Source organism: Saccoglossus kowalevskii, chromosome 22, assembly GCF_978046115.1.
Source record: "Saccoglossus kowalevskii chromosome 22, keSacKowa6.1, whole genome shotgun sequence".
NCBI classification, from domain to species: Eukaryota; Metazoa; Hemichordata; class Enteropneusta; family Harrimaniidae; genus Saccoglossus; species Saccoglossus kowalevskii.
The window spans coordinates 8,736,894-8,751,682 of NC_140662.1; the positions used below are offsets into that span (position 1 = coordinate 8,736,894).

A 14,789-nucleotide genomic window follows, 5' to 3' on the forward strand; every position below is an offset into this window, starting at 1 on the left:
TATAAGGAAATTAGGTTCAACATCTGCATAAGCAGTTCTAAAGAATGCCATATAAGGAAATTAGGTTCAACATCTGCATAAGCAGTTCTAAAGAATACCATATAAGGAAATTAGGTTCAACATCTGCATAAGCAGTTCTAAAGAATACCATATAAGGAAATTAGGTTCAACATCTGCATAAGCAGTTCTAAAGAATACCATATAAGGAAATTAGGTTCAACATCTGCATAAGCAGTTCTAAAGAATACCATATAAGAAGATGAAGTTCAACATCTGCATAAACGGTTCTCAAGAATACCATATAAGGAGATGATGTTCAACATCTACATCTCTTTGATAGAGAACTAGGGATGCTTTCTCACACTCCTTAAGTTGTTAATATATCAACTCACAGTGACTGGCTTTGTAGTTGTTCCCATTTTTTCAGCTTCATGATGCAAAGCTCTGAGAACGTCCAACTGCGGCGCATTGACAAACACGATGTATGGCATGAATTCTGCAGTCTTCAAAGTCTTTAAACACTGTGAAAAATAGATGATTTGGAAAATGATGAGCAAAACTGAACTGAATAAAAAAAAAATTCTGTATACAAATAATTCCATACAAAAACTTAGCTTATTTATTTGCAAGGGTGAATTGATAATACAATGAGAAATTGAAGTCGAGGGAGTCGTCATCTGCGCATGCGTCAGATGGCCATAGCGTGTCACTGTTTACAAACAACATCTACCCAAGAGCGTTTGCATTTTTAGCGTGTGTTGTTATCTTTGCTTGGGACTCAATTCCCACATGTGCGTGGGTGACGACCCTCTCACTTTAATGTTTCAATTATAAATCATAGACTGAAAAAATGTTTTTTCATACACGAGATACAAATGACTTTGAAACATTTCAGCCAAGACTACATTTTATAGACAAGCATGCAATATCAAAGCTATAACAAATGATTGACGCAAGTGATTACTAAAACTTTCTCATCTTCGCACATTCTCAGTCTTTTACATGTTTCGCACATCGAACAACATTCCAAACTTATGTGATTTCTGTTGAACGTAAACTGCTTAGATTTCATGAGATTATTTGTGAGGCAGGGAAATTTTGTTGCAGCGAAGATTTCTCTAGAGCCCTACAAGCGTCAGTGACTTTCTCAAATGCTATCAAATGCCACAAGCAAAAATTAAGCGGTTCACAGTAATCACAATCATACGTACCTGAGGATTGACATCTATGACGCACATTTTACCGGACCTGATTACGCCGCGTATTGATTCAATTTTAGTTCCGTACAAATTTCCTTCATATTCGCCAAATTCCAAATATTGGCCGCACTTGATATCATCTTGTACAGTCTCCTTCGAATTGAAGTGATAACCGCGACCATCTTCTTCACCTTCCCTGGGAGCTCTTGAGGTATCTACAATTGATAAAATATATCAGAATCCATACCACAAGACAAGGTAATCAGAATGAGAAATCTGTTCGAACAAAACCCTGTGTAGGCGTAACATGACAAAACGTCTGAAGTGTTTTCAACTAAAATTTATTCCAGCTAAAATAAAGTATTTGACACGCAGATCGCCATAAACCAACTGATCTGCCACATACCGCGCGTGGAGCTGTGGGAAAAGTGATCGGAACTATTTCCACATTCTGGAAACACAGGTGGCGCTATTCGATTTGTTTGCGGCGATCTGCGAGTCAATGCAATATTGAGAAAAATTTGAACTCCCAATTTACATGCATTTTAATGCTAATAAAATAAGACATTCTGATGAGTGTTGTGGGTTATTTTAATTGATCAACTCATTAAAGATTAAATCTTGCTAAAAATCGGTAGAAATACTTGTATATAGTTCCCTGGAAGAAATACTGAGTAAAATGGTGGCGGAAGGATATAGAGCCTTCAGAGGCTACTTATGTGTCATGAGACACAGGTCTGTGCTGAATAGCGCCACCTGTGTTGACAATGATTTTACAGTTATGTAGTGAAATGCATTGCACTTTCCACAAAACTAACAATAGCATACTCACATGGCATCGTTGTCCCAAAGCGATTGGGATCATGATTAATTAATTTATTTTTCAGTGTTCGTCTCCCGACTCCCTGAGCACCGATAAGTACAAGTGTTTTACGCTGAAACGGTGGCATTCTTGCGACCTCCTCATATATCATCAGTTCATGACGGTCAAAGTCCTGATTTCTGTCGGACTGATACATGGTTTTTCTTTTCTTCTTGGAAACGAACGTACCACATGCTGGAAATATAAATATTATATTAAGTTAAACAACATAAAAATATTGTGTTCAAGCTTTGACTAATATACAAGTATCAAGTTCCGCCGTAACCAAAAAACTGTGGTGTAATAAACATTTCAATTTCCAAGGTTTTAACAACGGCTGGATACGGAGATAAGAATAAGAATAATTGTCACAGAAAGGTATGAGTGGGGTTATTAACAATTATTAGAGCCTAGTATGCAGTGTGGTACTCTAATAATGAAGACTACTTCACAGATTCACGATTTCTTGCATTCAGCAAGATCTTCCCTACAATGTCACCTTAGTTGCGAACCCTTATTTTTGTATTTACCCTTGATCCTAAACATCACATGATAAAGCAATAGACCATTTTCCGATCACCGCGAGATCCAGCGTTATTGACAGTACAAACAGGAGAAACAAAGATCGCGGTGTTGTAGTGGCGTCGAAACATAGCGTTGGATTTAACAGAGGTGAATTTGGGGGATATTTTTGCGCTTGATAATGTCCTATACACATTTGATGAAGTACAGGCATCTCAATGCAATATTCTTCTCTTGAATAAAACAAAGAAATTTAAGTTCAAAACAAAATCGCTTGATTCGCGCCTTCCATGCTATACCTAAGATCTAGCAGTGAACGAACAAGTACCGATTGCTATTGTACACACAGAATGTGTGAACACTAGTCTACATGTTTTTGACAAGAACTCACTTAAATTTTCTGTATACTTAAATTCACGTGGTACAAATGCTTTTCTTCGTTCTTCTAATTGCTGACTTGGAATTAGTCCAGCGGGTGAGTTGTCGTCAATATGACGTGCCTGTAAAAGCAATAAACAAACGCACATCAGTGATCGGTATTAATATTGTCAACATATGAAAAACTGTTCACTGTCCCATCTTTTCTATACAAGTGATGCATGCGCTTGTTGAGATTCAATCCAAAGTCGCCACAAACCCTAAATCTGATTGGTTAATGCAGTTATTCTTGATGGCGTCACGCTTAAGGGCTCTGCACATTATTACGTCATAAAGTCAAACTTGCCACCTCGATTCCCTTGGGAGGATACAACCCCTGCTGCTATACACAGGTGCACATGGTTTGGTGCCAACATTTCATACCTGGTTCCTATTTACTCCTGAGTAGAGAGAAGCATTAGGAGTAAAGTACCTTGCCCAAGGATACAGCACCATGGCATAACCAAGACTCAAACTCACAATCCTGTGATTGTCAGTTCAGTGTTATAACCATAGCTCCATGGTGCCTCAAGATTACTGTACCCCCATGTGTTTCATTTAGTCATATGATGCTGTTTGCGCTTACTTACTCAACTAGTGTATGCAGGGTATATGATATACAAAGACTATCATTTAGTTTTGTGTTTGAAACTTCAAAACTAAACAATCAAAAAACACTCATTTCCTTTACAAAAAAGTCGTTATTATAAAAATTTTAGTTATCCACAAAAGGTCCCGCAAATCTTTAGTGTGAGGGCGCTATACTGCCACATGAGGGCGCTGTACATACCTGCCACCAGTTAGGATCGTCCATGTCAACTATTTGTAGGATATCTCCACGTTTGAACTTTAACCCAGCTTCCTTGCATGGGATTAGATTGTCTTTCTCATAGTCATAGTTAAAATGACATTTCATAAAGACCTTGAAAACAAAATGCAAAAAGTAAACATTTACCAAACATAATTTGAGTGAACTTTAACATTTTTGTTTTGGTAACAAAAATTGTAATAAAAAAAATTATGTTATGGAGTTCAAATGGGTCAGTTGAAGTCCAGTGTATGGTGCCCTCTAGGGGTGAACCTCACCTGTGATGTTATAGGATTTTCTTGATAACTTGGTAATATTTTTAATGTAATGCTACCCGTTGAATCTTTCATAATTTCTTGTAATTTCTCAGGATCGTTGGATACATCAACATTGTTAATTTCCGTGATTATATCACCAACATGTAACAGACCTGAAACATAGTAAAACAGTTGTAAGATTTCCCTGAGTAATTGTCTGTGTCTTCACATGACAGTACAACATACATTTCAGCTTTTTTAAAATATCAATTTGATATCAATATTATTTATTAGCATTAATGAGTTCATATATGAATTGTTTCTGTGATGTATTGAATGCAGTGCGCCCTCTATGGTGATTTGAAGCTCTACTAGCACGCAGATTTTCTGTGATGCAACTCGTAATGCTAAATTGACTGACAGGTCATTACTGCAACATAAAATTGTACATTGATATAGTGATCTTGAGAATCATTTTACTATAAGATACAGAATTTGTAAGTTGGTAAAATGCAAATCACATTTTATTAACAAAATAAATTATTTTAACAAATTAACAAATTGGTGAAATTAATATTTACCGTGAAAACTAATATTTACTATACTAACATCTCATGGTTATTAATTGATTAACTTTATTAACCAGTGAGATCCTCAATGTTTAAGTACCTTGTTTATCAATAGATCCACCCTGGAGTATTCTTGCAATGATCAGCGAGTCTTTGTCTTGCTTCACCGTCAACCCCTGGAATGATAATGATGAAAAAAATATTTGAGTATCACCCATTGAGGGTATTTTTGATTTTCTAAGTTTTATTTTTTAACGCTTGTTACCATTTCCAATTTGAATTTTTATTTGAAACATGTTCTGACATGTTGATTCACAACTATTTTCCACAATTCAAGCTTTCATCTCTCGCAAAAATTCTATCATATTAAACATGTGATAAAATCATGATAACGTCTCATTTTTAACTGAATCATTACAAAATGACAGACATATAAATTGCACAGTTCGTTAAAAAGACAACTATAAACCACACGCTAAATATTGTGTACAAACACAAGATATCATTCACTCACATTACAGATGGCAAATATTCTTTTTGTACAAATGACCATATTTCGGTGGTTATTACATGCCTCTATGATACATGATGTTTACTTTCCAAAACACATAGCAACAGTCTGTACACATAGCAACAGTCAATAGACACTTAACTGTACCACTAAATACTGCATATGTTCCTATTCTGAACAACGTATCAAATTTGCGATAAAGTAAACTTGTCTAATAAAAGCCAACTAACCAATGATTCATGTGGTGATTTTCTTATGCCAACCATACGAACGGCATCTGCTAAACCCTGTCCATTGTACATAGGTGGATATGGAGAACTCAATAAAACTGGCGATGGTGGTGGCGTCTCGTATGATCTTGCTGCTACTGCATCATGTGTTTCTATTAAAGACTATGTCAACAGGAGAAAATGAAGAATAATTTTTTCCACATTATTTTCAAAAAGAATTGATATGCAGGAATAGGAAACTATGTATTTGGTTCAAAATTAACATTTTAAGAAATTACCAAAAAAATACAAAAAAATGTGTACAATGTTGCATAACAATTTAGGCAAGAAAAATTCCAAGCTAAAAACGCAATGAAATTCTGAAGAACTGCAAAAATGATCAGTTTACAGACAGGTATCAAGTGATTTTTTTTAAAAAACAAGCCAAGATACAAGAAAAAGATGTTCAGTTCTGACATGTATATTTTTTTGCAACTACAACATTACCTGGAAATGAGGTTCTTGTAGGAGGCCGGCTAATTCAGCGGCATCATCGTTATAGTGGATGGCGTTTCTGAGATCATATAGCAGATCTTGGACGAGTTCACCGTTGTTGTCTCGCACAGCTCTGATTTTGTTGTCTTCCAGTCTGTCATGTGCCTACAGTAGAGAAAATACATGTGTGGAGTGAATAACAAATAATAAATTGTGACAAGTTTGCATATAGCACTTATTTTTGAGTTTCCCTTCAGATTAAACTAAATCAAAACAAAGATTGACACATATCAAGAATGATTGAATGAATATATCATATACAGTCATGTTTTCTGAGGTATAGATTGGAATTTAGTTAAATTTCTGAATTTGTTTTTGCAATTACCCATATTATGGACCACTAGTTTTTAGGCAGGCAAAAAAAAAATCACGAAATTGTTTGTGTTGTATTGAATTAAACATGAATTTTACTTCATATATTCTGGGCAGAGTACGGTGCTATGGTTCTCAATGTATTATTACTGTAAACTGCTTAATTTTTACTTTCAGGAATTTTCGCAATCCGATGATTTTATAGCATTCATGAAGACATAATTTTTGCAAGTGTAGCTGTTATGTGGTGTCATCTTTTCAAAATTACATGATTTTCACTCACATAATTCACAAAGTTACTTTTCATAGAAATTTTAGAAGAAATTTATGGGAAAAAAAAGCATGTTAATATTACACTATTAAGAGGTTATCTACATTCTATGAAAACCAAATCTTGTAGTTTTCAGATGGACATGTTTATTTTTGTGAAGACAACAATTTTTTTCAAACAGCGCCCTCTGCAGGCAAATTACACAATTATCTTGTTTATGAACCATAAAGCCTCAGTTGAAGTACCTTGAAATTCAACAAAAATGTTTGGTTCTGAGAAAGAACTGAAATACCAAATATGGGATTAAAATCACAACTACTTATTGTTTTTCTGTTGTTTTACAATTGTATAAAAGGGATTATGCTACATTGAGTGGAAAAAAAATGGTATGTCTGGACACTGCAACGGTTTCAGTACATAAACGATGAGCCTACAGGTCTGCCAAAGCTGCCCATTTATTAGACACAAAACTCCTGAGAGATCAGCAGGGGTTATAAAATCAGCTTCTAAGAGAAGTGGGCGTGTAGGAGGGGAAGGCTTACCTTAACCAATGATTTGACGACAGGACTATCCATGATGCCCTTTAGAAATATCAGGTCTGTTTCGTTAGCACCGGCATCATGTAAATCATCAAGGTTTTCCATGACTGTCTGCACTGCAGCTACAATGCAAGTAAAAGAAATGAACGTCAGTCCTTGTCGTCTTTTGATAAAGCTACCACAACTTGTTGGTATTCAGAATATTATTTCCAGATCAGGAAAAATGAAAGTGTGATTTTTGTAATTAGACCCCTTGTAACTTGTACAGGAAATATTCAAAAATAAAAACAGATTCATACATCCTTATTGTAACATTATTACAACAAGAATTCATACAATTATATCCATATACAGCGAAGGCAATCAGTCTCAACACAAGTCTGTCAAGACTCTGGAAAATCAAGGTATGTACCAAAGTTTACACAAAGTCTGTTCTTGCATGCATGCCTGAAATCTGGAGGATAATATAATGGTTATTTGAAGAGGCAGCACCAGTCAACCACCTTTTATTTTACCCCCCCCCCCCCAAAATAATGTGACCTATATCTTCAAGGATTGGTATTAAAAATTCAACCATTTTACATCCAACATAGCCACCATGGATTAACCTTTTCACTACCAGTTCCCTCTTTTCATCTCAAATTCACAAAATAGTCCCGTTTATAGTCTGCACTTTCAGTCACAAATTTAGGATTCATTTCCAGAAATATTGTAGAATATCGATACGAGAAAAAAGTGCAGAAAAATTTGGGTGAGAAACCTGGCGGTGAAAAGGTTAAAGCATTCGGAATCAGCTCCTGATGACTGCACACACGGTTAGAGACAAAGCGTAGTAACATTGATAATCCCCTTTTTAGGATTTTTAGAACTTAATAACTGGCATTTAACTTTTTTATTCTTAGCAACATCTTTATTTTTCGTAGTATCCCTTACCAAACTGTTTTTTTGTGGCAACTAGTTCGCACGCTTGTGGCAAGCATAGCGCAAGCATATTTGATTGCCAGAACATTCTGGCAACTAGTTGCCGATCATTGCCAGTAGTGGCAATCATTCTGGCAACTACTTAGTTATTTGTGGCAACATTGCCACAACACAGAGTAAACATAATTTTGTGGCAACTATGCGGCAAAAGTGGTAATTTATAGAGTGGGCATAAGTGTATGTATATCTTAGCCGTAAGTAAAAAAAGTTGTGTGACGTCAACATTGAATATGTATTTAAAATCTTTCTTTATTACGCATCACATTTGACTTACAAATTACAAACTTATACTGAATTCAAAAAATATATTGTCAGAAATTAAATGAATGAAAAATGTACTAGCCCAATATTGTATAAGCATGCAGTCTGTCGGCTGATATAGCTCCGCTGCATACTCTGAAAGTAATTTGATCCAAACTGAAGACACTGTTGCAAAATCTTATGGTGGTAAACCCAAGGAATGCACTTACATTAATAAACTATTCAGTTAAGCTGTTTTCAAGAAAATGTGACAAAATTATTCACAAAAATTAAAAAATTCAAGATATTGTCATGAAATGAATTGGTGTGGTTTTATCAATAAGGAAATTATGTGCTAAATTTAAAACCTTGGATGATCTTTATCAACTTGGTTTTAAATTTAATCACCTACTTTTGTGGCAGGGAATTATCGCTGCTCTCCCAGATAATTGTAAAACGTCGGCAATTTGATGTTTTAAAAGCTGGTGCAACTTTTCATGTGAAAACAAAAGTATGCAATTTTTTTTTTCTTGTCAATGTAAGAACATTATATTGTATTGTATTATAAAAAAACAAGATTACAGAACAGAAATTAAAGAAAAACAATCAAAACACAACGTATATCTCCGCTTGCCACGTTCTGTATAATTTTTTTTTTTTCAATTTTACGTACGTGCCAAAATCACGGAGTACATTTTTACATCCATAGGCTGTAGATTGAAATATTTTTTTTACCGAAGCATCATACCAGTCGTTATTTTTTCCATGGTCTCAGCATCTTGAATGTCCGAACGGAACAACGGAACACCGTGCAGGCGAACGATGTGGTCTCAGTAACCGCTTTTACTAATCGTTGCAAAATGTTACGACTTTATGTGGAGAAATGAAATTCGCACAAATACAAAAAGGTCAAAGTGCATGGACTGTCTGACTTCGCGCGCGAACTTGTATCGTCTCCTCGCGCACCGGGCCTTGTCAAACGCACGTTGAAAGAGCTGTCACTTTTCACAGGTAAGAATATAATATAAATATATATTAATTTTACTGAGCTAAATATGTTTTGTTTGTGTGAGTCTATGCTGGCCGTAATCGCAATGTCGATTTTGCGTATTTTATTCAGAATGACACAAACGCTGTAATCCAAGGTCATCTGCTGCTTGCATGTCATGATGCGTTACCGATTCGATCGATCTTTTATAAATTAACATTAAAATCTTGTTGAATATTGACCAATGTTCAGTTTAATTTCCGTGATTTTGGCGAACAATTCAGTTGAATACAGTAGGAATAATGTAGCCAAACAATATCCGAATACACGTCGTCAAAACGAAATTTACAGATTCAAGAACACAAAACAAATGACTGACAAACAAGAAGGTCAAATCCGGGAAATTATATCTATCCCACAGCTCATATCTTGTCTCTTGTTCACACTAACTCATTTCTCACTGTGTATTGTAACTTACTATGTGTTGTGTGTCTAAACATCAAGAGTGGCAAAACAGGTCATTTTCTTGTCTCTTCAAAAGTTGTCATTTTCTCCTGTGTACAACAATGTACACCTAATTGCAATTGATTATAGAATATTTATAAGTGACTTTTGTCTTGAACCACAACCAATTGATTAATTTTTGTTTCTTTCTTTTTCAGTGTTTGGCATAAACAAATTACACATGTCAATGTCGTACACATGTCAACGTGTAAGCGAACAGTGTTTTTGGGCCGTGTAATGAGAGAATTCAACCAATCTATATTTTCAAGCTCTGCCGATGTGGAATGTTATGATGGTCATCCAGTGTTATCTTGCAGTGTTTGTATGGTCCTGGAAAATCTTTCTAAATTCACAGCAATGTCATAATTTTTCTGATTTTTAACTGGATGGTTAAAAATAGGTTGCAGAGAAAGTCCTGGATTTTTTTTTTGAGGGTTAAGTGTATGAAACTTCGTCTTGTATTCCAATTGCTTTGTTAGTCCCTTTTCAGACATACCACCGGTACTTGTAGACTAAAACAGACCTTACATATTTATGGTTTCTCAATGTTAATGTCACAGAGCTTGAATGTGTCTTGACAGTGATTTGTTCATGATTGGACCTCTCGCATTTTGTGAAGTTAACTTCAGTTTTCTTATTTTAAACTTTGTTTAAAAATGACAATATCTACTTATTTTTCAAAATTATTAGACTTTAGTATCAAAAAATAATGTCTTGTATTCCAATTGCTTTGTTAAGCCTCGTTCAGACATACTTGTAGGGTGAAACAGACCTGACATATTTATGGTTCCTCAGTGTTTATGTCACAGAGTGGGGATGTGTCATGTGTATTCACTGAGTGGACCTCTCACATTTTGTGAAGTTACCTTCAGTTCTGTTATTTTATATTTTATGTTTAAAAATGATATTATCTATCATTATTTTTCAAAATTATTATTAGACTTTACTATCAAAAATAATATTTTGCACTTTGCAAATCCTGTAAATCACCACTAGTTTAATAAGACAATTAAAATTTGTTGCTTCACTCAGAATAAATCCATTGTTTGATTTTGTGTTTGTGTTGGTGGGGTTTTGTGCGTGGTGGTAGTGCATGGTGGTTGTGGGGGTGGGGGGGATGTGCCTACCTATATTTCCTTGCCACAAGCGGTTTTCTGGCAACTGTGCCACAAGCTGGATTCTGGCAGTTTACAAGAAATTGTGGCATACATGCCGCAAACTTTGTGGCAACCTTGCCACATTAGTTGCCACAAGTGCTAATTTGCATGCGAAAATATGCATATGCTGCAAGTGTGCCGCAAATCACTTGTGGTACACACGCCACAAAGTTGTGGCAAGCTTGCCACAAGTATGTGCCAGAAGCCTTGTATTTCCGTAAGGGATTTTATAAACAGTACAAAAAATATCAGAAACTGTTTGATAATTTTTTTTGATATCCTGCAATAAAGATTCAATAAATATATAAACACACCGCTTGCGGAAATCCTTCATGGATAATCCAAAATAAATTGTGAAAAAATGTTGTCAGTTACTGAGTGATGCATTATTTTCATACCAACAACCAACAGACTTGACCTAACAAAAATTGCTCTATACATGCCTAAGAATACTGATGCAGTTCGAAAGTGGCTGACAGTTCTAACGAGGCCAAGAATGTCAAAAACATCTGCTGCATAGCTATACTAAGTGGAACCATCAGTCAGTAATAACAATCAAACTTAACACTATTAAAATCCAGAAAATTATACTTAAGTCTCTCAACATCCCTCGTACATAAATTAAATTAGAATTGAAGTTAATACGACTTACTTAGGATAAGAAGGGTTTACTTCTCATTAAAGAGAAAATTTTGAATCAATATTAAGAATCAATATCACAATAAGAAATATGTTTACTATTTATTGAACCAGTAATTGTATTACTAAGTACCCATGAGTTCTCAAGGTTAATAAATATATGACGTTTGAACATGATATGTACGTGATATATCGTCGTAACAGCATTCATTAAAACAAAATGGCCACCAGTTGGTCATTTTTAATCTAATTTAAAAAACAAAATGACAAACATCTCAAAGTGCATTTTGTCCACTGTATGTACCAAGAATGAAAATCCATCTATCCATACAAAATCCATCCATACACGGTTGAGATCCGGTTTTTGGAATAGCAGATACACGTTTGTTTTGGGTGATTTTTTAGAACAAAAAATGGCAGCTATTCGGCCACCTTAATTCATGAAAGATGCGCATTACATAATCCAAAATGTTACAATGTGATTGGTCTATAGACATGATTGTGACAATAGTAAAGACATAAACATGGATGCACTGACACACACACAAAGGTCAAATCATAAGTCCCCTTTTTTTGGACCTTGTCTGCACAGGGAGTAATAATGCTTTCAAATACATGCATTAAAGATTTGGTTTTTTTTTTATTCCAATCTTCTGAAGGAAAGTACAGACAATAAACAGGATTATTTTGTGAATTTGAAAAAAAGGGAACTGGTGGTGAAAGGTATGCTGTGTTTCCTCACTTATCTAGAATTACTTTAAATTGCTTTAGTTTTGTGAGAGAAAAATGTACGCAAATTAGGGGAGTCAGTCAAAAGTAAAAGCGCTTTGGGGGTCACTAACATATACAAGGAGCAGGGGTCGAAATACTCTGGTGCACACTGTACTATGCACATAGATTATTAGCTAGTGCAAGTAAACTCAAAATATAATGTGCACGCTGTGCATGTAGAAATTATCACAACATTTTCCCATTATATTCACTAAGCCTAAATTAAGACAACTCAAAACAAGCAGCCTATCGGCTGAGATAGCTCGGCTGTTAGCAATGCACATTTCAATTAAAGAACTGAAGACATCATTAGAAAATGAACAATATGAATAGTGTCAAAGCAATCGGACTTACAGTTTTTAACAAGAAGTCGAAAATATCACTTTTTACCAAAAATAACAAAAATATTCACCAAAATAAATTAATTAGAGAATTGAAGATATCATCACAAAATGAACAAATCTGAGAAAGGTCTACATGTAGTATCTATATATGTAATATCAAAGCAATTGAACTTACAGTTTTCAACAAGAAGTCAAAAATATCACTTTTTACAAAAAATGACAAAAATATTCACCAAAATTAGAGAACTGAAGATATCATCACAAAATGAACAAATCTGAGAAAGGTCTACATGTAGTATCTATATATGTAATATCAAAGCAATTGAACTATTGGTTTTTAACAAGAAGTCGAAAATATCACTTTTTACCAAAAATTACAAAAATATTCACCAAAATTAGAGAATTGAAGATATCATCACAAAATGAACAAATCTGAGAGAGGTCCACATGTAGTACCTATATATGTAATATCAAAGCAATCGAACTTGCGGTTTTTAACAAGAAGTCGAAAATATCATTTTTTACCAAAAATGACAAAAATATTCACCAAAATTAGAGAATTGAAGATATCATCACGAAATGAACAAATCTGAGAGAGGTCCACATGTAGTACCTATATATGTAGTATCAAAGCAATTGGACTTGCGGTTTTTAACAAGAAGTCGAAAATATCACTTTTTACCAAAAAAGACAAAAATATTCACCAAAATTAGAGAATTAAAGATATCATTACAAAATGAACAAATCTGAGAGAGGTCCACATGTAGTACCTATATATGTAATATCAAAGCAATTGCACTTGCGGTTTTTAACAAGAAGTCGAAAATATCACTTTTTACCAAAAATTACAAAAATATTCACCAAAATTAGAAAATTGAAGATATCAACATGAAATGAACAAATCTAAGAGAGGTCTACCCAAGGTACATATACACCAAGTATCAAAGCATTCAGGCTTGTAGTTTTCAAGAAGAAGTCGAAAAAGTAAAACATTGACACGGACGACGACGGACAATCACTCATATGATAAGCTCCGCTCGACAAAGTCGACAGCGGAGCTAAAAAGCTAATTCTTTCGTGATCGCATTGATCGAGAAGCCGTAAATTCTATTTAAACTTTAAAAGTGGTGCATTTCACAACAAGTTAGTGCAGGTAAATTTCAAATTCAACATGCACACTATGCATGCAGGGAAAAAATTCTATTTCAATCCCTGAGGAGTGTCAGTAAAATCGTGTCTTTATAAAGTCTGTGTAATCACCAAATCATGTGAATTCTCAGCAGTGAAAATTTAAGCAGTTTACAGTATTTGGGTTGTGTGTTTTGCTGACAAAATTAGTGCTACTACAGAACATTAGACAATTCAGCTTGTTAATGAACAGAAGAAAACATTCGTACAAGTGTAAGCCTTTCATTACGAGTTCTCCCCAGATCTTTCAAGTGTGGTGGGTTACCAGGCTTGCTTAGCCCTTGAAATGTTATGAACTTTCAAAAAACAATAGATATCTTAATTAGTCATGTTTTTTTATATAATGCATATGCAAATCAGATATTATATTATGCAAATTAACCATCTAGAGAGAAAACACGGGAAATATTACTGGTACTTATTAATATACAATGTAACACGTATGCAATAAGTGATTTGAGTTTTACGTAAATATTAAAAATAATAATTACTCTAGTAACATTATCCTAACAATGTTATTATTAGATTTTGCTAAAACTGAAGTATGCTGGAATCCATTACTCCGAAGAAAAGAGAACTCAAATGAGAAGAACGCTGATATGATAAGATCATCAAAGGCACTTAAAATGGCAGTGAAGCAGGATGTACCACGTGATAACGGTCAATCAAACGATAATACAACGCATAACGAAACCTATAACTTCTCTTTTGTATAATAAGGACTCATCGCAAATGGGAATTAAGTTTGACCTCCTTCAAAAAGGTCAGAACAGAACTGATGAGATCACCATAGCGACCATTAAAGGATGGAGTTGATTACTGTTAATATTTGGTGAATAGGATATAGATTTTACTCAATTTTTCTCAGGAATTGTGAAAAGGAGATGAACTATGACTTCACTCAGCTGTATACATAAATATATGAAAAAAACACAAATATATTAAC

The 14,789-nt window shown here is 34.5% G+C and overlaps 1 protein-coding gene and 1 long non-coding RNA gene across 3 annotated transcripts in view; one reads left to right on the forward strand and one right to left on the reverse strand.

Annotated features, from left to right (window-relative positions):
• The window catches only part of LOC100372369 (protein PALS2-like), a 50,989-nt gene that overhangs the window by 1,268 nt on the left and 34,932 nt on the right, over positions 1 to 14,789 (reverse strand). For both annotated transcript variants that reach the window (XM_085496030.1, XM_085496031.1), the window contains 10 exons: positions 7,035 to 7,153; positions 5,862 to 6,014; positions 5,376 to 5,537; positions 4,735 to 4,810; positions 4,087 to 4,238; positions 3,791 to 3,922; positions 2,975 to 3,083; positions 2,032 to 2,256; positions 1,212 to 1,414; positions 393 to 521 (listed from right to left, as the gene is read on the reverse strand). In XM_085496030.1, coding sequence (XP_085352156.1) covers positions 393 to 521; positions 1,212 to 1,414; positions 2,032 to 2,256; positions 2,975 to 3,083; positions 3,791 to 3,922; positions 4,087 to 4,238; positions 4,735 to 4,810; positions 5,376 to 5,537; positions 5,862 to 6,014; positions 7,035 to 7,153 — 1,460 coding nt within the window. The remainder of the gene's footprint in view (positions 1 to 392; positions 522 to 1,211; positions 1,415 to 2,031; positions 2,257 to 2,974; positions 3,084 to 3,790; positions 3,923 to 4,086; positions 4,239 to 4,734; positions 4,811 to 5,375; positions 5,538 to 5,861; positions 6,015 to 7,034; positions 7,154 to 14,789) is intronic.
• Positions 9,163 to 10,156, forward strand: LOC144358457 (uncharacterized). The gene is made up of 2 exons (XR_014928208.1): positions 9,163 to 9,263; positions 9,903 to 10,156. It is a non-coding gene; the product is annotated as an uncharacterized LOC144358457 (long non-coding RNA).